A 20764-nucleotide genomic window follows, 5' to 3' on the forward strand; every position below is an offset into this window, starting at 1 on the left:
GGCCCCTTGTGCAAGTTTACTGGGGTCACGGGTGCTGCAAACATGCACCCCGAGCCAGTGCACGTAGGTAAAGGGACACACGTTTGTCACTGGGTGGACATGTCTGTCGCCCCGGGAAAGGGCTTGAAGGCTCCCCGCTGCTTCTTTCTTCATAACTTAACCCTGGTGCGTGTGAGGAGTTGATTCACGAGGACGGTGGTTCTCAGCTGAGGGTGATTCTGCCAAGAGACAGCGAGGCTGGAGGCCTCCGGACGACTCTGATTCTGCCCCCAGGGGACGCTGGGCCACGTCTGGGAACATAGGGGGTCGTCAGGCCTGGGTGCTCCTGGCATAGGGGTTGGGGGAGGCTGCTCAGCCCCCCCGCCACAGCGCCCACCCAGAGAACGTCCAAGGGCACAGGGAAGGACCCTGGGCCAGGCCCCACGGTGGCTGTGCCAAGTCCATCCCAGAGCCCGGACCTGGGTGTGCAAGCCCGGGAGGCTGGCCGTGCTCTGCGGCGGCCTGGGGCTCCCGTCCCTGTGACACGCCGCCCCCGTGTGGACGGTCATGGAACGCGCTCTGACTGCCTGACCTCCGGGAGGGTCCCCACCTCTTTCATCCGAGATTGGAATATTCTAGCCCCGGGCTGTGGGGCGAGCCCTCGAGATAGGACCAGGGCAACTGAGGCACTGAATTTTTAATTTCTTGTCATTGCAATTCATTTACACCAAAGCTCTAAGAGCCACGAGTGCCCTGCAGTGACCCAAGTGGACAGCCCAGTGTGCACAGGCACGCTCATCTGTGGGCGGGGGGGCCTGAGACAGAGTGTGTGATGGAGGCCGTTGTGTCCCCAGGTTGGCAGACACGTGTGTATTTAGGACGGTGTTTTGGTTTTTTTTATTTTATTTTATTTATTTATTCATGAGAGACACACAGAGAGAGGCAGAGGGAGAGGCAGAGGGAGAAGCAGGCTCCATGCAGGGAGCCCGATGGGGACTCGATCCCGGGACCCCGGGGTCACGCCCTGAGCCCAAGGCAGACGCTCAACCACTGAGCCACCCAGGCGTCCCAATCAGGCCTTAATTGCCTTCCATCCCACAACTTTCTGGAACTTGTGCGGCTCCCGTTCCACAGAGAAGAAGACAGGCCCATCGCTCGGCAAGTAGAACACCCTGGGGCTGGGTCGGAAGAGCGAGCAGCTTTTGATCTCGAGGTTGTGCATTCGAACTCCACGTTAGGTGCAGAGATGACTTAAAAATAAAATCTTTTAAAAGAAAAGGAAGAGGGCAGCCCAGGGGCCCAGCGGTTTAGCGCCGCCTGCAGCCCAGGGTGTGATCCTGGGGTCCTGGGTTCAAGTCCCGCATTGGGCTCCCAGCATGGAGCCTGCTTCTCCCTCTGCCTGTGTCTCTGCCTCTCTCTCTCATAAATAAATAAATAAAATATTTTTTTAGAGATTTAATTTTTTTATCACATGTGTTTTCTGCATCAATTGAGGTAAGCAATGTAGGTTTTTGTTTTGTTTTTTTTAAATTTATTTATGATAGTCACAGAGAGAGAGAGAGAGAGAGAGGCAGAGACACAGGCAGAGGGAGAAGCAGGCTCCATGCACCGGGAGCCCGACGTGGGATTCGATCCCGGGTCTCCAGGATCGCGCCCTGGGCCAAAGGCAGGCGCTAAACTGCTGCGCCACCCAGGGATCCCAATAAAATATTTTTTAAAAATAGAAAAGGAAGAAAAAACAATGCCAGAGTGAGGATTTCAACCCACATCAGTCTATTAACTGTGATGCCAAGCTGCCTCGCTAGAGCGGTCTGCTGGGTCCTGGGGAAGGTCAGGGCGGGCTGGGGCGAGGCGGGGGCGATGGGGCTGAGAAGGGCACGGGGCAGACTGGAGTGGGAACCTCCCCTCCGTCGGTTCCTTGCTGTGTGACCTCACAGAGGCGTCCTGCCCTCTCTGAGCCTCTGGGTCTCCTCTACTGCAACCGCATCTTCCTGGGGCTATTCTGGGGAGGACATTCGATGACCTGCCGTCTGACTTTGCTTGGGCGCCCGGTGCGGGCTCTCGGTCTGGGTGACGCCAGTCGCCTTCTCGCTGGGGGCTCACATGCAGGGGTCCCTCATCCCCTTCCCAGGGCACTAATCCCCCCTCCGGGGACGGGGGCCCAGCCTCATGCCCTCACCTAACCCGCAGCACCTAAGGTCCAACCTCCAAATACGGACCCCGCTGGGGGTCAGGGCTTCCACGGAAGCCGATGGCGGGGGACACGATTCTTCACGCAGCCACTCGTGCAAATGGTGGTGCAGGCGGGGTGGCTGGGGCCCAAATCCTGGCTCTTCTCTGCACCTGCCGTGTGCTCCTGGGCCTGGGGCTCAAATCCTCTGTGCTTCTGGGTCTCGGTTTCCTCAGCTGTAAAACGGGAGAGGACGTTGTGCCCACCCCAAGCGCTGGGAACAGCAGTGGGGACGTGCGGGAGCTTGGTGGGCCTTGGCCACTCCCGACGCAGGGGGCGGCGTTTGTGTTGTTTGGGGGGCCTCTGGGCCACGGGTCCTGCACCGCGGGAGATGCACCGTCGTCTCCTCCACCAGAGGGATGAGAAAGACGCCCAGAGAGGGACAGACCCTCACCCAGAGCCGCACAGCCCGCCAGTCACCGAGGCGCAGCTGGCACGTGGCCCTTAGGGCCTTTGGAGGGCGCGGCAGGTGGGCGGCCACACCTCCTGCTCCCTGCTCCCCAGAGACAAGCCCCACCCCCCCGCAGCAGCCTGCTAATCGTGGTGCCTAATTACCCTACAGCCCCAGGGAAATGCCCAGACACCTTTCTAAGGCCCTGAAGCACCCCAACAGCAGCTCAAGGCCCTGCCAACGCCTGGCTCCCCAGGGTGCGGCCACAAGCTCCAGGGGAAGAGCAAGTGCACGAAAACACAGCCCGGCACGGTCACGCGCAGCCTGGCTGGTGGCAGCAGGTGTAGAGGCTTGGGGGGCGGGGGGCTCCTCCCATCCCCCAAGGCTGGGAGGCCGCCGGCCGGGCCACACTCTCCCTGAGCCTCTACCTCGTGCATCTGCAAAGTGGGTTAGCAGGCAGTGAAAGAGCATGCGCAGAAGACGAGGGCGGCTCCCCGCGGGTGGGGCGCCCCACGCCACCCTGTCCCACCCCATCGTCATGACTGTCACCTGCTGCCCCCCCATCTGTCGCCAGGCTGGGAAGCAGGAGCTGCTCTGCTGCAGGTTCCACCGTGGGACAGCCGAAGCGGAGGGGCCCACGGCGCCCAGTGAGGCCGGGAGAAGTCGGGGCACCCACGGGGCTGGGGGAACAAAGGGGGTGGCTGCGGTGGAAGGTGGCGTGGTGGTTCCTCAAACGCTGGCCCACAGAGCGGCCCTGTGACCCGGCAAGTCCTCTCCCGGTGTCGGAGAAGAGGAACATGTGTCCCACGACGCGTGTTCACAGCAGAGGATTCACAGCAGCCTCCACGTGTCCATCCACGGATGGACGGATGTGCACGAGGCATCCGCCATGCACCGGAAGGTCTCTGGGCCGCGAGCAGGAGTGAGGAGCCCACACGCTACCCCAGGGTCAGACCCCGAGTCCCCGACGCTCAGGGAGGGAGCCAGACACAGGAGGCCCCACGGGGTGTGAGTCCGCGAGTGTGACACGTCCAGGATGGGCTCCTCCATGGATGGGGAGGGGGCTCAGAGGGGCCGGGGGCTGGGGAGGGGAAGAGGAGGTGACTACTCTGGGGGAAAGAGATTCTTTGAAGGTGATGGAATGTTCTGGAATTAGTGGTGATGGTTGCACAACTCAGTGAATGTACTGACAACCAGAAGGAAGGGACCCCGAGGACATCAGGCTCAGGGAGGGGACCCAGACCCAGAAGGACGCCTCCCGCAGGACCCCACTCTCAGGAGGTCCCCAGAGGAGGCCCATCCACAGAGACAGAGAGGAGGTGGTGGGAGCCAGGGGTGGGCGGGGGTGGGGGTCAGTGCTACCTGGGGACCGGGTCTCCATGTGGGGAGATAGAAGGTTCTGGAGACGGTGGTGGGGGTGGGTGTGTTTCGGTGCCCTGAGCTGTGCACCTAGAGACCGTCGGGGGGCGCCTAGCCAGCTCAGTTGGTAAAACATGTGACTCTTGATCTCAGGGTTGGGAGTTAGGACCCCATCTGAGCATAGAATAAAGATTACTTTTAAAAAATAGTTGAGCCCACCTCGGGCTCCCCGCAGGGAGCCTGCTTCTCCCTCTGCGTGTGTCTCTGCCTCTCTCTGTGTCTCCCAGGAATAAATAAGTAAAATCTTTAAATTAATTAATGAATTAAAATCTTTCAAAAAAAATTTTAATGGTTGAAATGGTAAATTTCTGCTCATCCAATCATCTGTTCGTGGATAGTTGTTTCTACTTCGGGCCATTGTAAATAATTCTGCTATCAACACGGGTATATGAGGGTCTGCTGAGTCCCCACTTTCAAATCCCTGGGGGCAACACCCAGGAGTGGACTCGCCGGGTCAGACGGTGACTCCGTGTTTAAGTTTGTAAGGAACCGCAGGACCGTCTCCCCCAAGGCCGCCCCCCCCCCGCCCCGTCACCTCCCCCCCACCTCCTGGGCCGCGCACCAGGGCTCCAAGGTCTCCATGTCCTCAGCAACACAGGGTGTTTCCTTTTTTTTTTTTTTTTAAATCACAACCACCCTGGTGGGCATGGAGTGGCGTCTCACGGAGGTTTGACACCTGCCCCGACGGCCAGGAGGTGCGCCCTCTTGGCCATCTGTATGTGGTCTTTGCAGGAGCGCCTGTCCAGGTCCTCTGCCCATTCCTGCCTTGGCTGGTTTGTTCGCTGTTGCTGTTTCTATATTCGGGACAACGGAGTCTTGTCGGGATTTGCAACGATTGTCTCCCATCCTGGGAGTTGTCTTTTCATTCTCTTGCTGGCGTCCTCTGATTGATGCACAAAACTTTTTAATTCTCATGAAGTCCTGTGTATCTGATTTTCCCCTCCTTGACTCTTTTTTTTTTTTTTTTTTTTTTTGAAGTAGGCCCCAGGCCCAGCACAGAGCCCAACGCGGGGGCCTGAACTCACGACCCTGCGATGGAGACCCTGAGGAGATCGGCAGTCGGACGTCTAAACGACTGAGCCACTGAGGCGCCCCTCCTCCTGGACGTTTCTGAGGACATTGCACAGAGTTCTCAAGGGGCTTGCAAGTGTCCCCAGCCCCATCTCCCAGGCTGGCGGCCCTGCCACCCCATCCGCACCCACTGCTGCCCACACTAAATCTCCATCAACCCCGGCCCTTCCCGTCCACGTCCACACCAGGCCTTCCCCGGGCCCAGCTCCTCTCTGCTCTCGGGGCACTGTTCCTGCCCAACCCACACGTCTGCCAGGCAGCGCCCAGCGCTCATGAGAGTGGAGGGGCCCGGGAAAGTGTCTCCATCTCCTCCAGCATCAGAGGCAAACAGTGAGTACAACGATCATGAATATAGCCTCACGCACCCCCCGGATTACACCTGCGTGTACATACCAATCCATCAGGAAACGGCATCTTCGGGGCGCCTGGGGGCCTCAGCAGTTGAGCGTCTGCCTTCAGCTCAGGGCATGATCCCAGGGTGCTGGGATCGAGTCCCACATTAGGTTCCTTGTAGGGCCTGCCTATGTCTCTGCCTCTTCTATGTCTCTCAGGAATAAATAAATAAAATATTCAAAAAAAAAAAAAAAAAGGAAACAGTATCTTCAATGGTTTTCGTGGAAGCCCGGACCCACAGAAGTCATGGTGCCACCCTGCGTCCTACTCTCCTGGAAGCAGCCCGACTGAGGTTTGGAAGCGAAGTGGGACCGTGCTGCCCTCTTGTGATGCCCAAAAACCTTCCATGGCTCCCCAGTGGTGTCCAAATGAAGGCTGAGCCCCTGGGTGGCCGTTTCCTCCCCGCCTTACCCGCCCCAGCCCCACCCTCTGCCTCCGGGCCTTGGCACCGACCACTGGTCACCTAGGTAACCCCCCACATCCTTCACTGGGGGAAGCCCTCCCCACCAGCCTCCGGCCCTCAGCCAAGGTCAGTTCCATTGTTATAAACCTGCCTGGAAAGAAGCTCCCCTCCCTCCTCTCAATTTGCCATTTGGCTCTCGTTAGAGCAGCCAGGAGCCCCCAGGCCACGCAGCTGACACGGGGCTGGGGCGCTCTGGGGAGCCCCCGGGGCTGAGCGGCCTCTCTGGCCCCGCCCATGCCCACGCTGGAGCACCGTCCTGCTGTGACAGCCACAGATGTCCCCACACGCTGCCCAACGTCCCCTGGAGGCAGAATTGCCCTGGGGGGAATGATCCGATAAGTGCCTGCCTCCGCCTCCCTCGCCCAGCGGGGTGCCAGGCCCTAGTCCGCCCCTGGGGGCTCGGGCTGGCACACAAGGCGGGCACCACGTGCGGCACCTGCTGGTCCTTCTCCAGGACAAGCCCCGTAGAACTATACCGGGGGTGCGTTGTGCCCCCCAGATTCCGACGGAGAGGTCCTGCCCCCAGCGGGGTTGCATCTGGAGATGGGGCTTGTAGGGGGTAGTGAAGGTCACCGGGTGGGGCCCCGATCCTGTGACCCGATAGCACTGGTGGCAGCGGCGGCCTGGCCACGTGTGCACACCCGTGGAGGAGAGGCCGTGAGCATGCGGCCCCAGGCGGCGGAGTCCGGGCCCAGCCAGGGACAGACTGAGGCAGACCTCATCCGCCGCCGCCACCACCACCGGCATCTGGATCTTGGACCTTCCGGCCTGGGAACTGTGAGAAGTGAGTGCTTATTGTTTATTAGGGCCCCGCTGGGGTGCTTTGCTTTGGGAGGCCCTGGGACTGCTTTGCTGGGTGGCCTCGTCCTGAGAAAGGTGATCTTCACAGCGAGCCAGGTCGACTGAGCACCTACTGTGTGTGACAAGCTCTGTGCAGGGAATAAAAAAGCCTGAATCCCTGCCTCGTGCAGCTGACGTGCAGCTGACGTTATTCTAGTGGAGACAATAAACACACACAGGAAAATATAAAGACAGAGATGTTCCTTTAAGGTAGAGAAAGGGAACAAATGGATATCGGGCTAGTTTAGGGAGGCCCAAGGTAGCCTATGGGAGGAAGTGATGTCACCTGAGCCGAGACCTGCAGGAAGTGAGGGATGGGCCAGGTGATTTCCACAGGAAGCGCCTCCCAGGCTGCAGGCACAGCCCATGCAAAGGCCCTGGGGCAGGACTGGGCCTGGTGTGTTGGAGGAACAGCGAGGGGGCCCCTTGTGGCTGGAGCAGGGTGAGCAAGGGGGACAGATAGAGGAGGGGGTACAGAGAGGGGACTGGGTGGTGGTGTGGGGCCTTGGGGACCACGAGGAGGACTTTGGGTCTCACTGAAAGAACATGAGGGTGCTCTCTTCAACAGCACATATGCTGAAATTGGAACGATACAGAAGAGATTCGCATGGTCTCTGCACAAGGAAGTCACACAAATTCATGAAATGTTCCATGTTTTTAAAAATGTAAGCCAAAAATTACAGATTTCTTCATTTTTCACTAAACAGGCAATTGAAACGCATGGTATAATGAAATGGACAGAACAACTATTCTATTTATTTAGTTTCCCATCTATGAGAATCTCACGATAAAGTCATAGCTATTGAGGCACCCGGGGGGCTCGGCAGTTGAGCGCCTGCCTTCGGCCCAGGGTGTGACCCTGGGGTCCCGGGATCAAGTCCCGCATCGGGCTCCCCGTAGGGAGCCTGCTTCTCCCTCCGCCTGTGGCTCTGCCTCTCTGTGTCTCTCATAAATATATAAATAAAATCTTAAAAAAAAAAAAAAAACTTGATGCCTGAAGAAAGTGCCTCACTCAAAAGTGCACTTACCCTAGTCCCGGCCCTGCCAGAATTAAATAGAGAAGTCACAATGAGGCCTCGTTGAGAAGGTGACCTTTAAGCCAAGCCTGGAAAGAAAGGAAAGAATTAGTCAAGATGGCATTTGGCGGATGCCTATTGGAGCAGAAGTAGCCCATGCAAAGGCCCTGGGGCGTGGACCAGGGCCTGGTGTGTCGGAGGAACAGTAAGGAGGCCCCATTGGCTGTAGCAGAGGGAGCAAGGGTGAGGGAAGAGGAGGGGAGGACAGGGAGGGGATGGCGAGCTCCAGCAGGGCCTCGGGGGCCCCAGGGAGGACCTGGGCTTTCACCTCAGGGAGGGCTGTGGCCCCAGGAAAGACAGGATTTAAGTCAACTTTTTAAAGCCCATTGGCTCTGCAAGCGGAGGGATTTTCAGCCGCCCCCGTCAGCGCCATAAACCTCCTCCTAGAATCCCACCTGACACTGAGTAGGTGCGGCAGGTATTCCCCGCAGGAGGGCATGAGCCGCGGCTCCCTTCTGGGGCGGGCCGGGGGTGTGAGGGCCAGGGTAGGACTCTCACACCGCCCCAGAGGCTCAGACCCGGAGCCGGACCGCTGTGCCCCCACCCGCCGCTCGGCTGGGTGGTCACCCGTCTCCTCCCCAACCTGTGATTAAGGCCGGCAGCGCATCCATCACGCCCAGGCGGTGCCGGGCTCTGCCCACGGGGCCCCGCGCATCCGTAAGCAGCAGCCTGCCAGGTGCTCTGGTCTCAGAGGCCACGTCCACGAGCCAGGTCCCTGCCCCCACCTGCTCCCGTGTGCAGCCCTGAGATACCTGGGCAAGCGGGCAGCAGAGACCCCAGGATGTGGCCTAGAGTCGGGGACGGTGGGAGCCGAGGGGTGCACAGTGGCACCTCCCCACCGCGAGATCCTCGAAAGCCCCACCACCCACCCCAATTAATTATAGAGTCGGGACTGTTGGTCTGGGACTGCGGCCTGCTCCCCGCCTGGCCCCCCACCCTCCGCTCCTGCCAGGGGCCCAGCCCAGGCCGACCCTGTCCACCCCACCTCCCAGCCTCCCACCTTGCCTTTCTCCATTCCGACAACCAGGCTTCTACCTGGCCGACTCTCTGTGCTTAGAGCTTCTCAGCTGGGGACGATTCGCGCCCCCCCCCCCCCACCCGGGACACTCGGCGGAGTCTGCACACGCTGCTGCTTGTCAAGCCTGGGCAGGGAGGCGCTCCTGGCACCGAGCAGGCGGGGGGGCTGGAGATGCTGCTCGAGCTCCCCACGGTGCCTGGGGCGGGCCCTCGCAGGGAATGAGCCAGGCCAGAACGGTCAAGAGCGCAGAGGCTGACGGAGAGACGCTGCTCTGAAACCTCCCAAGGCTCCCCGGTGCCCTCCGTGTAAAATGCCAACCTCTCCGTCTGGAACTCAGGGGCCTGCTTCCTCAGGCCTCCCGGCCACCTCCGGTCTATCCCACCGTGCCTGCCTTCATGCCCCACCTGGAGGGGCAGTGTCACATCGTGGGGCAAGGCCCAACTACCTGACTTTACACCCGGGCCCTGCCACCTTCAAGCTGTGTGATTTTGGCCAGGTCACTTCGCCTCATGGTGCCTTGATGTCCTCATCTTCAAACGGCTCTATTACCTAAGGTTAAAATCCTTAAAGCAGAGCCTGGCATGTGGTAAAAACACACACAGCTTGGTTGCTTGATTTTATTCACGCACACAATGCTGGGCCTCTGTGCCCGCTGAAGGGCCCGGCCCTGACCCCACTGGACGGCGGGGGCTCCTGAGTCCAGCTCCGCCCCTGCCCACCAAGCCTGGGGTCTGCTAAAAATGAGAGTGCGTGGCCCCAAATGCCTGAATACTGGGAACTGCCTCCCTAGCTCAGGCTCAGACGCGGGTGGCTTCCCAGGAGAGAGCGTCTGGCGTGTGGCTCCTGCTGTCCCAAAGGACCGGGCACTAGAAGGACAGGCCCTGCTCTCGGTCTAATGCTCTGTTGTCAACATCTTGAAATTCCTAAATTCCTACCAATTTTCAACTAGAGATCCTGTGTTTTCATTTTTCCTTGCCCCAAAATTCTATAGCCCATCTACATCGGGGACTCTGATATGATTTGTGGGGACTGTGTGTTCCGGAACCCGATAGGAACATTGAAGAACCTTCCAAAAATGGGTTCCTTTTTTTCTTATACCATGGGGACAAGGGGGACCCACATTATCCTTACTCATCTCTGGCCCCATCAGATAGTGTCTTTATGTAACACACTAATATTCTGCTCATCACGAATTCTTTTGGGATGGATTTTTATTTGTAAAGAACATTAAAGTAGTATTTATCTTGAAGGAATTTTTTTTTGGGGGGGGAGGAGGGGAGGGCAGAGGAAGCCTTAAATTTTGCTTATTTATCTCATATTCGTCTGGCCTTCCATCTGCCCAGGAAAGGTGTCTGGGGTCCTAAGTCTCTGTTTTGCAGACGGGGAAAACCCAAGGCCCAGAGAAGTCACAGATATCCGGAGAGGCAAGCGGCATAGTCGATAATGACAGCGATGGTGGTGGTAATTAAGAGACTGTATTTAGCACTTGCCGGGCTAACCAGGCATTAGTTCACCAACTTCTTTGGGGCCTGTTATCCACATGGCAGCAAGAGTGATCCTATCAGAATCCCAGTTGGCCGGGCTTTCAGTGGGGGGGGGGGGGGGCGGGGGGTGTCGCGGCCTCCTGCCTCGAGAGCCTCCCTTGGAGTAAAACCCCCCACCGCTCGCAAGGCCCTGCACCATCTGTCATGCCGCCGGCCCGGCTACAGAATTCACATGGCCCAGTGCAGAACAAAATTGTGGGACCCCGGGGCAGCCCCTGTGGCGCAGCGGTTTAGCGCCGCCTGCAGCCCGGGGTGTGATCTTAGAGTCCCGGGATGGAGTCCCACGATGTCGGGCTCCCTGCATGGAGCCTACTTCTCCCTCTGCCTGTGACTCTGCCTCTCTCTCTCTCTCTCTGAATAAATAAAAAATAAAATCTTAAAAAAAAAAAATTGTGGGACCCCTTGTTGGAAAACTATTAGGAATTTCCAGACCAGCGCAGCAGGCCATGAACCTGCACAGGCCCTTCAGAGCGCAGGCCTCCAGTGGGAACCAAGGTGTGAAGCTGCTGGCCCTGCCTCCCTGCGCCGTCCCCAGTGCTAGGCTGGGCCTGCCTCAGGGCCCTTGCACTTGCTACTCCTGCCTCCCCACCCCCTCCAGGGCTGTCTCTCACTTTCAGGTCCTCTGCGGTTGAGGAGGCCTCTCTGACCTTCCTCTGTTTCAAATCGCACTTTCCTGGCCCTCCCCGCTGGCTCATTTGCCCCCTAGCTGGGGGTTCGGTCTGTCTCCTGCCATCTCCACCAGGCCGGGATTTTGCACACACACGCGCGCACACACACGCGCGCGCGCGCACACCCCGCCCCCACCCCCAGGTCCCGAGCGGGCCCGCACACAGTAGGCGCGGTGCGCGGGTGGGGGCGGCGGGGTCAGCGCGGCCTCCCCGCAGAGCAGCCGGCCCGCGGGCCAAGGTTACGGAGCGCGTCCCTGGCACGCGTCCAGGTCGCGCCATGACGGAGCCGGCGGTGTAGACGGGGGCGGCGGGCCCTCCTCGCCGCGCGGGGACACCGAGGCCCGCGGCCGGCCGCCCCCCGCCGGGAGGGGCCGCGGCGGGGCGGGGCGGGGCGCGCCGAGCCCAAGGTCACCGCGCCGGCCGGCGGGAGGCGGGCTGGGTGGGGATCCGCAGGCCTCCCCGGGCGCGCGCCCCCCTCGGCGGCGCGCACGGGGCCCGGGAAGCAGCAGCGGCGGCGGCGGCGGCGGCAGCAGGTGGAGCCGGAGCCTCCGCGAGCCGAGGCCGCGGCCAGTGCCGGCGCCGCCGCCATTAGACAATAGGAGCGGCGGCCGGGCGTGCGGGGAGGCGGGCGGCGGGGAGGGGCGGGGAGGGGCGCCGGGCGCGCAGGAAGCGGGGCCCGGGGCGCGCCGGGGCCGGGCGCGCGGGGAGGGGGCGCAGGAAGCGGGCGAGGCCGGGCGCGGGAGGCGGCGGCGGCGGCCCCGGGAGCTGCCGATCGGCGCCGGGACAAAGGCGCGGCCGCCCGGCGCCCCGAGCCGCCCGAGCCGCCCGAGCCGGGGCGCACAACCGGGGCGCAGCCCGCGCCCCCCGCCGCGACTGACATGATGTTTCCACAAAGCAGGCATTCGGTAAGCGGGGCCCGACGGCCCGGCGCCCCCCCCACCCCGGTCGGGGCCCCGCATCCCCGCGCCCGCGCCCCCCCAGGTCCCCTGCCGGCCGCCCCCCCCCCAGGTCGGGCCCCGCGCGCCTCCCCAGGTCGGCGCCTGGCACCCGGGGTCCCGGCCTGGCCGTCGCCCTCCCCGCTCCCGGCCGGGCCGCCCCCCCATCCCCAGCTCCCTGCTCGGCGCCTCCCCCGACTCCGGCGCGGGGCCCAGCGCGGCTCCCCCGCCCCCACCGCCCGGGCTCCCCGGCCCCCGCAGGTCCCGGCCGCTCCCCCCGCGCCCGGCCCGGATGCCCCCTAGTTCCCAGGCCCGGTCCCCTCCGGCTCCCGGCCCGGATTCCCCCTCCCCCCGGCCCCCGGGGCAGGCCCCCCCCCCCGCGCCCCAGCCAGGCCGGGCCTCGGGCGGCCTTGGCCTCGGGCCTGGGGCACCCCGGGAGCCCCGCCGGGCCCCGCGAGCTCCGGGGCTGGTCTGGAGGCCTGGGATGAGGGGGGATCCGAGGCGCACCCCTCCCGGAAGAACGCGGCCGGGCAGGAGGGTGCTGGGAATCTGGGGCGGACGCCCCCCCGGGTGATTTCGGGCGCCGGGAGAGGCCCCCTCCCCAAGGGGACTTTTCGGGGAGGCCGGGCACCCCCACCAACTTGGGGAGGGGGCCTCCAGGACGCCGGCCCCCCTCCCGCAGAGGCGGTTGGGGCCCTCGGATTGCACCTCCCTCCGGCGCTTCCGAGGGGCGGTAGAGGGCGCGCGCCGCCCCCCGCCGAGGGCGGACCTGCTAACGCACCCCCACAGCCTGGGGGTGGCGGGGAGCGCGGCGGCCCCGGGCGCACCCACCCCTTCGCCTTCCCCCGGGAGAGGCGGGGGCAGGAAGCGAGGGCGGGGGCCGCGCCAGGGGCTGTAAACACGGGCCCGGGAAGTGGGGCAAGGGGGGGGCGCTGCAGCTGCGCCTGCCCCGGGGGTCACCCCGCCCCGCGGGGCCCTGACCCGGCCGCCCCCTCCCCGCAGGGCTCCTCTCACCTACCCCAACAACTCAAATTCACCACCTCGGACTCCTGCGACCGCATCAAAGACGAGTTTCAGCTGCTGCAGGCTCAGTACCACAGGTGAGCTGGGGGCCAGAGGCCCGGGCGGTTGGGGGGGGAGGCCCCCCAGGCCTGGGGGGGGGTTACTGCTTTATACACCTATTTGAAGAAATGGAGGCCGAGAGCGTCCTGGTACGGGGTAGGCCCTGTCCTGAGCACTTTCCGGATATTAAACTCGTAGACTTCAAGACAACCCATTTCACTGGTAAGAAGCCTGAGGCACAGAAAGTTAAATTATTTGTCCAGACACTGGGGCTGTGTGGCTTCAGAGGGCCTCTCCCCACCCCCACCCCCATCCCCCCGCGTGGATAAAAGACCTCCCAAGGAGCCTGGTGGAGGATGGACCCCCCACCCCGGAAAGAAAACATTCCGCAGCCTGTCCTGTCTCTTCTCTGCTTAGTTTTGGGGAATGAGTTCCTGGCTCCCAACAAGACTCTCCAAGGAGGCTCTTCCCCCAGAATTTAACGTTCTGGCGCTGTAAAGGGCTTGCGCAGTGCAGCATGGAGGGGTTGGACCGGTGCTGTCTTTGTCTCATGCTTTAAGAACGTCAAGCCCAGAGAGGGCAGAGATTTCCTGAGGATGCACAGCACTGAGACCAGGCCGAGATGTGCCCGTAATCTCTGGGTTGGGGAACGCAGATTCTCAAGGCTGTTGGGGGGCGGGGGGCTTTGCCTGGGAATCGGGCCGGAGTCCTCGGTCACGGTCGCAGACCCCAGCGGCTCTCTAGGCCTGTTGGCCTGCGCAGACAGGTTCCAAGACAGATTCTGGGTTTTAAGAAAGAAAAATAGCGAGATCCAGATCTGTAGATAGATTTTTAAAAAAAATCTCACCTTTCAAGGCGACTTTCCTCACTCCCCATGTGCTAGATGCTGAACCGATGTCCTCTTGTAGCATTTCCCCGCTGTGGGCCTCTTAACTGTGCCCATTTCTCAGACAAGGAAACTGAGGCACTGGCAGTTGAAGGCAGGCCCCAGGAACTTTGTTTGTGGTCCCTGATGTGGAGCGTTTAGGGCCTGGGCTGGGCAGGCCTGGGTTCTCGGAGCCCCTCCAGAGCGCCCCCACTTCGTAGTGAGCCCTGGGGCCTGACAACCCCAGAGCCGGGGGTCAGAGGGCCGTCACAGGGCTGTGTGTCCTCAGCTAAACCCGACACCCTCTCTGAACCTTGGGGTCTGCACCCGGTGGACCTGGGTTTCTCTCTGGACTGTGAGGGGTCCTCCCATGGGGTGGGTACACACAGGAGTTGCCAGACCCTCAAACAGGGCCAGAAATTCAGAGTTTGGCGTGAAATTGCCTGATTGTTTTTTTTTCCCCCCAATGGTATCCACAAATAGCGTTTTTTAAGGAAAGGGGGAGAAAAAACACGTGGGGCCCATAGCCACATGCACAGTGGCAGACCCGTCGTAAGCACTTTGGTGAAGCGAAGATGCCAGGCCCCTGGGATGACTGACCAGAAGGTCAAGCATGTATCAGGTGCTTTCTGTATACCAGGCGCTGTTCTAGAAGCTTCTCTGGTCTTCATCCACTTCCTTTTCTCAGCACCCCCACCCTGGGAGGTCAGTCCCTACAGATGCAGAGACAAGGCCCAGAGAGGTAGAGGGGTTTGCCTAGAGCCACACAGCAGCGAGGTGGCGGGCCTGAACCCTGAAGCCACCGCATGTAGCTGGGGTCTGCGCCCGCGGCTTTCTAGGTCTCTCTCTGCCCTCCCCCTTGGGGCGGGGGGGGGGTGCTTTGGGAGGTGCCCAGAGCCCGTCCCTGCGGCGGGGGCCTGAGAGAGGCCAGCGGCTCGCCATCTGTTACCCAACAGTGGACTCTTCCCCGCTGGTGAAATCAAGGCCGGGCCCCCTCGGATACCCCTCGGTGAGCTGGGCCCAGGGCCCCGCCAGCCCGCCCTCCGCCCTCCGCCCTCTCCAGCCGCTGTGGCTTCTGGTCCTTCGTCCCCGGCTGGACAGTTTTCCCCAGTGGCTCCGACTGTGGCCTCTGAAGCCAGCTTTCCGGGGCTGTGTGACCTTGAGCGAGTTACTCAACCTCTCTGGGCATCCGTTGCATCATCTGTGAAATGAGGATGACGCTCGTATCACTGATCTCATCAAGCGTCTGGAGTGCAGAGAAGTTTCTCGGAGTCCCTGGCTGACCCGGCGTGTTTGCTCGACTCTGCTTATCTGTGTTATTCCCCGTTACTCTCTCCGCCACCAGAGCCACAAGGCTGATTGCAGGATCCCCGGTTTACACTTAGAGAGCCTGAGGGCACACACGTCCCCTCCCCTCCCCGCCCCATCTTCACAGAGGGGGACACGGCCTTCTCCCCGCACAACAGGGGGCTCAGTCCACCCCCACCCCCCCATCTTGTTCTTTTCCAGCCTGAAGCTCGAATGTGACAAGCTGGCCAGCGAGAAGTCCGAGATGCAGCGTCATTATGTGATGGTAAGTAAGCTGGCCCTGGGCAGCGGGCAGGGCAGGGGGGCGCGGGGTGACCCTGGACCCTCCTCCACCCGCCCTGGCAGCTGCCTGCACCCGGCCACCTCCTTGGGATGGACGAGGATCGGGGTCCGCGCTCCATTCAGCCGGCCCCAGGGCCTGGCCCAGGCCGCCTCGCTGGCCTGGCTGCCCGCCCAGCCAGTGGCCCAGGTGCCAAACCACCGGGTTGCAGCCCGGGCCTGCCAGGTCCCCCGGCTGTCCTTGGCAGCAGAGGAGGCTGCTGCCGTGGAAGCCAAAGCCAGGAACTGACTGGGGGAGCGGCCGGATCCCTCCCTGCCCCCACAGGCCGGGCAGTTAACCCCTCCCTGCCTGAGCTTCAGCAGGAGGGGGGGGGCAGCCGCAGCCGGGCAGGAAGCTGACATCCTGGGAGGGGGAGGGAAGGGGTGACACTACATTCTTTGCCTGACATTTGAGATCCTGCCTGGATCCATCCCCGCCAGGTGGCAGTCCCTACATCTAAAAGCCCCCCTCCTTGGCCCAGCCCAGAGCCCAGCTCTCCCAGGCTTGGCTGGGCACTGACCCTCCTGGCCCTGGAGGGATAGGGAGGGGGCGAGAGAGAGCTATGGGGGACTGGGGGATTCCCCAGGGGGGGCTCACTGCCCCAAGCGGGGGCACTGCAGCTCGGGTCTTGAAGAATGAGTAGGAGCTTGCTGGACAGAGAAGGAGAAACCACGGAAAGTCCTGGGGATGAACTTGGCTGCCCCTGCCCCACCCCCAGGGATGATGGGGAGCCATGAGGGGGTTTAGAGGAGGGGAGGAGGCAGGGTCAGATCTGGGGCGTGAGGGGGTGCTGCTGACCCCAGAGCCAGACCCAGCAGGCTTTGTTTATCCTGGTTATTTATACCCAGGAAGGCCAACTTCCCTGGAGTCTGGGGCCACCCGCAGACAAGACACATAAAGATAAAAGATTAGGCGCCCTGGAATGTATGTGTGCTGGAGAGGGGGCTGGATAATTACTCCAGAAGCCAGGGGAGCCCGGCCAGGCTGGGGCCAGGCTGGGGCCCTGACGCTTCCCCAGCTCCCCGCAAGTGGCCCCATGAGGGGCCAAGACCCTGCTCCCGCATGCGCGCCCCACCTGCCCTCGTCCTCCCACACTGTGCGTCCCATCCTTGGCCCACCCCATTTCTCTCTCTGTCTCCCCACCACGCAGTACTACGAGATGTCCTACGGCTTGAACATCGAGATGCACAAGCAGGTAGGCCACCACCCCAGGCAGGTGGGCCCGCCCCTTGGTGACCCCCAGGTCTACCCCCCTATCCTGTTACCTTCCACACCCCTCTCCCTGTTCTTTCTCCGGCCTCCCCCAAACTACCACCCCCACCCGGCTGACTCCTGTGGGAGGGGGTGACACGCCAGCACACTGAGAACCCCCAGACTGCCCCTCGCCCTCCGGCCCCCTGAGGTCGGCCAATATCAGGGATGTCCTAAGAACTGTGCTGTGGGCCACCCTCTCCCCCATGCTGGGTGGCATCTTCCCAGGGCCACCCAGTCCCCGAGCCTGGACTCCCGGTTGGCCCCAGAGCCCACCTTTGCCTCCGACTGGGTGCCCATAGGCTTGAGGTGCTGATGCGACCCGGGGCCCAGTTGGGCTCCTCTCAGCCGGAACCCCGCCGGCTACTGGGGCTGGTCTGCACCTGCCCCTGCCGCCTCCCCGCCGCCTCCCCTGCACTGAAGCCTCTGTGTGTTGCAGGCCGAGATCGTCAAGAGGCTGAATGGGATTTGTGCCCAGGTCCTACCCTACCTTTCCCAAGAGGTGAGTGGCACCCCCGGGGCTGAAGGGAGGAGGAGGTGGTTGGGCCATGAACTTGCCCGGGCCTCCCCCCACCCCGACCCCCGCCCACGGCCCTCTGGGGCAGCAGCTGCTGGGTGCCCAGGGCACACGCCTCCCCTCTCTGGACCTCCCAGACACAGAAGATCCGCAGATCGGAGGAACCCCAGGGGCACAGGGCAGTACAGGGAGGGGCCTCACCCTGCTGTGGAATTCCCAGCCTGAGTGAGTCATTTCGTGGGTGAAGACGTCAGATATGCCAAAGGCTGCACCAAGGATCTTTTTTTTCCCTTTCTTGCTTCTGCCTTTTTCCCTTCTGAGATCTGTGTGCCAGGCCCCTGGGGGCCGCCTCAGGCCAGAAACCAGGGGCCGCATGTTCGGGGAGGGCACTTGCACACACACGTGCACACAGAGGCAGGCGTGCACGGGCTCAACACAGATAGATGAGGCTCGCACGCGCACCTGCAGACACAGGTCTGCACGCACATGAACGCAGGGACGCGTGGACACGCACCCCGGGGAACCACGCACTGAGCTCTTGCTTTGGCTTTTTGTTTTTTGTTTTTTAAGATTTTATTTATTTATTCCTGAGAGACACAGGCAGAGAGAAAAGCAGGCTCCCTGCGGGGAGCCCAATGTGGGACTCGACCCTGGGACCCCAGGGTCACCACCTGAGCCAATGGCAGATGCTCAACCATTGAGCCAACCAGGCATCCCGGCTTTTTGGGGTTTTAAGACCATTGGTGTGAGGCCCATTCCATCACCGGAGCCATTCCTGCCCTCTGCCAGGCTTCCTGTCCATAATTTATCATTTCCTCTTGGATTCCTGACCATGTCTTGGGGCCCTTTGGGTAACCTGCTTGCCCAGAGACAATTCCAGAAGGATACTATGAAAATCCTAGAGAAGGGGGTTCTTGGGGCTCTGATAGACCTAGACTTGTGCTTTCCTTTCATGACAGGAACTTCTTGGTAGGCAAGGCAAAAAGGGAAACTGGCAGGAGAAACAGACTTTCAGGGAGTGCTCGGGTGTGGGAGGGATTGCCCTGAACCCAGAATCCACTGGGCCTTCCCCAGTTGTGCAAGGAGAGGATCTTGGATTAGCAGATCTCAGAGGCACAGGCTGCAGGCTCTTAGGATCAGGTCTTCTCTGTATGGTTGGCCAGGTTGTGCACTGTTCATTGACTCCTTTGCACATGGCATTGAATAGGTCATGGTCCGGGGTTTCTCTCAGACTCCCCTAATGGCATTTTCTTCAGTATCTGGCACCAATCCCCTTGGGTCTTCTTGAATCTGTCATTTGTCCCCATTTTCCAGAGGAAGAGACTGGGGCTTGGTGAACAGAAGCGGCTGGAGGGAGGGGTTTTTCGGGGGCAGGGAGGGTGGCTCCTCTTGGGCTCTGTGCCCCAAACCTGCACAGAGATCGGGGCACAGCACCTGGCTCCTCTGTCTCTACCCCATCCCCCTTCCAGCACCAGCAGCAGGTCTTGGGAGCCATCGAGAGGGCTAAGCAGGTCACCGCTCCCGAGCTGAACTCCATCATCCGAGTACGTCTGGGCTTTGGGTGGCCTTGGGTGGCCTTGGGTGGGCCTTGGGTGGGCAGGGGCCCCAGGCAGCTAATGCTTCCCTCCGTCTGCCCTGCAGCAGCAGCTCCAAGCCCATCAGCTGTCCCAGCTGCAGGCCCTGGCCCTGCCCCTGACCCCACTGCCCGTGGGGCTGCAGCCGCCCTCGCTGCCCGCCGTCAGCGCCGGCACCGGCCTCCTCTCGCTGTCTGCGCTGGGCTCCCAGGCCCATCTCTCCAAGGAAGACAAGAACGGGCACGACGGTGACACCCACCAGGAGGATGACGGCGAGAAGTCGGATTAGCGGGTGGCGGGGTGGGGAGGGTGGGGGGGCGAGGGGACACAGACATGGAGAGAGGAACATTTAGCGCAAGACACAGTGTAGCTCGGGATTGGCTGAACTCGGTAGTATTTATGGTAGCCGCCTGCTGGGGTCCTAGCCCTGCCTGTGTGCCGCCCCTAGCTTCTCACACCCCCGGCTCCAGCCTCCCTCCTCCTCCTCCCTCTCCCCTCCTCCCCGCCCCCCCTGCAGCCGGAGTGGGCCAATACCTGCCCATTCCACCCGGGAGGTAAGCTGAGGCCTGGAGGCGCACAGGGGAGGCCAGGCCCGAAGACAGCAGAGCCTCCAGAAGCCCAGCACCCCCGCACCTCCCCGCCCGCGCCCGCCGGGCCCCTCAGGGCGCGCCCCCAGCCTCCCACCCTGGCACTGCATGCAAACACCACGCTAGCTGCCCCTTCCCGCCCTGGGCACCCCGCGTCCCTCCCCCCTCACTCCCCTCCTCCTCCGCAAGGCTAGTTCCAGAGCCCACGCCCACCGCTCCTCTCCCCTGCAGGAGAGGGGGCGGAGAGAGGGAGCCTAGCCAGGCGCAGGGGTGGGGGCGGGCGGGCGTCCCAGAATTCCCTTTCTCCCCTTCCCCAATAAAGATGAGGGTACTCAAGTTGTCTTGGTTTTTATTTTATTTTTTTCCTTTTTCCAGTACACTAGCTTGTCTTTTAAGAAAAGGGATATTTAAAAAAAAAAAAAGAAAAAAAGGACAGAAAAATGTTTTAAAAAAACAAGCAACACCCACACCTGTGTCTGTATATAGCCTTTTAGACTTGTCAGCTTTTGTTGTGTAGAGTCGTTTGATCGCTGCGGAGAGAAGGGAGACTGCTGTACCGAGGGTGGGCTTAGCTGTGCCTTTCAAATAAAGATGTGAGAAGGTTGGTTGCCTTGTTCCTGCCTCTGTGTTGTGGGCTGCCGCGGTGCCCCCCTTCCCAGGGGAGGAGGGGGCTTCCCTCGTGTCTGAGCTCCCTCCTCCTGACGGGCCGGATCCGGAGAGTCCCCGTGGGGGTGGGGGGTCCGGCCTGTCCCTGTAGTCTGTCTCCCGAACTGATGGCCAGACCCGAGGGGCAGCTGGAGGCTCTGGGTCACACAGCCCGGCCCAGGGGCCTGAAGCGGAGCTGACCCGGCTTCCCATCCCCAGGCCAGAGGGCTCCTCGGTGCCATTCTTTTCCCTTAGACACCAGACTTTGAGCCCGCAGGACCCACGCCCACTGCATCCCCACGCTGCCCATTTGGCCAGATCAGAGAACACACAGCGCCCCCCCCAGCTGAACCAGACCCTCCGAGGACCTGTCCAAGGCGTCCCTGCCACGCCCCAGCTGGACCACCCAGGGGAACCCCAAGGAAGGCTATCAAGAGGCCTCCGGCTGCCCCCCCAGAGAACGGGGCAAGGCTGAGGATGAGGCAGGGCGGGCAGTGTAGATTGCAGACCCTAAGGGACCCGGGCACCCAAGGGACTTCTGGACTCCGAGAAACTCCCACCTGCCCCAATCCAGTGGGTTCCCAGGTTGGACCAAGGGCACAGGGAGGG

The 20764-nt window shown here is 61.8% G+C and overlaps 1 protein-coding gene, 2 long non-coding RNA genes and 1 other non-coding gene across 5 annotated transcripts; 3 read left to right on the forward strand and 1 right to left on the reverse strand.

The window, feature by feature from the left end:
- Nucleotides 1-1436: 1436 nt before the first annotated feature.
- LOC144290886 (uncharacterized) lies at nucleotides 1437-12831 on the reverse strand. The gene is made up of 4 exons (XR_013358374.1): nucleotides 12736-12831; nucleotides 7815-7891; nucleotides 5484-5628; nucleotides 1437-2385 (listed from the first exon to the last, which is right to left on the reverse strand). It is a non-coding gene; the product is annotated as an uncharacterized LOC144290886 (long non-coding RNA).
- On the forward strand, nucleotides 4585-5686 carry LOC144290890 (uncharacterized). The gene is made up of 2 exons (XR_013358381.1): nucleotides 4585-4765; nucleotides 5001-5686. It is a non-coding gene; the product is annotated as an uncharacterized LOC144290890 (long non-coding RNA).
- Nucleotides 7339-7445, forward strand: LOC144291297 (U6 spliceosomal RNA). Its single transcript, XR_013358604.1, has one exon. It is a non-coding gene; the product is annotated as a U6 spliceosomal RNA (small nuclear RNA).
- On the forward strand, nucleotides 11833-20115 carry TLE5 (TLE family member 5, transcriptional modulator). 2 transcript variants are annotated; one of them, XM_077860555.1, is made up of 7 exons: nucleotides 11833-11997; nucleotides 13030-13127; nucleotides 15464-15527; nucleotides 16732-16776; nucleotides 17272-17334; nucleotides 18819-18893; nucleotides 18994-20115. In XM_077860555.1, the coding sequence occupies exons 1-7, from the start codon at nucleotides 11971-11973 to the stop codon at nucleotides 19210-19212; spliced, it is 591 nt and encodes a 196-aa protein (XP_077716681.1). In that variant the 5' UTR covers nucleotides 11833-11970; the 3' UTR covers nucleotides 19213-20115. The 2 variants fall into 2 exon arrangements, with proteins under 2 accessions (XP_077716681.1, XP_077716680.1); XM_077860554.1 differs by having other exon boundaries at nucleotides 11834-11997; nucleotides 18991-20115.
- The last annotated feature ends 649 nt before the right edge of the window (nucleotides 20116-20764 follow it).

Source organism: Canis aureus, chromosome 19 (genome assembly GCF_053574225.1).
Source record: "Canis aureus isolate CA01 chromosome 19, VMU_Caureus_v.1.0, whole genome shotgun sequence".
In the NCBI taxonomy this organism is placed as follows: Eukaryota; Metazoa; Chordata; class Mammalia; order Carnivora; family Canidae; genus Canis; species Canis aureus.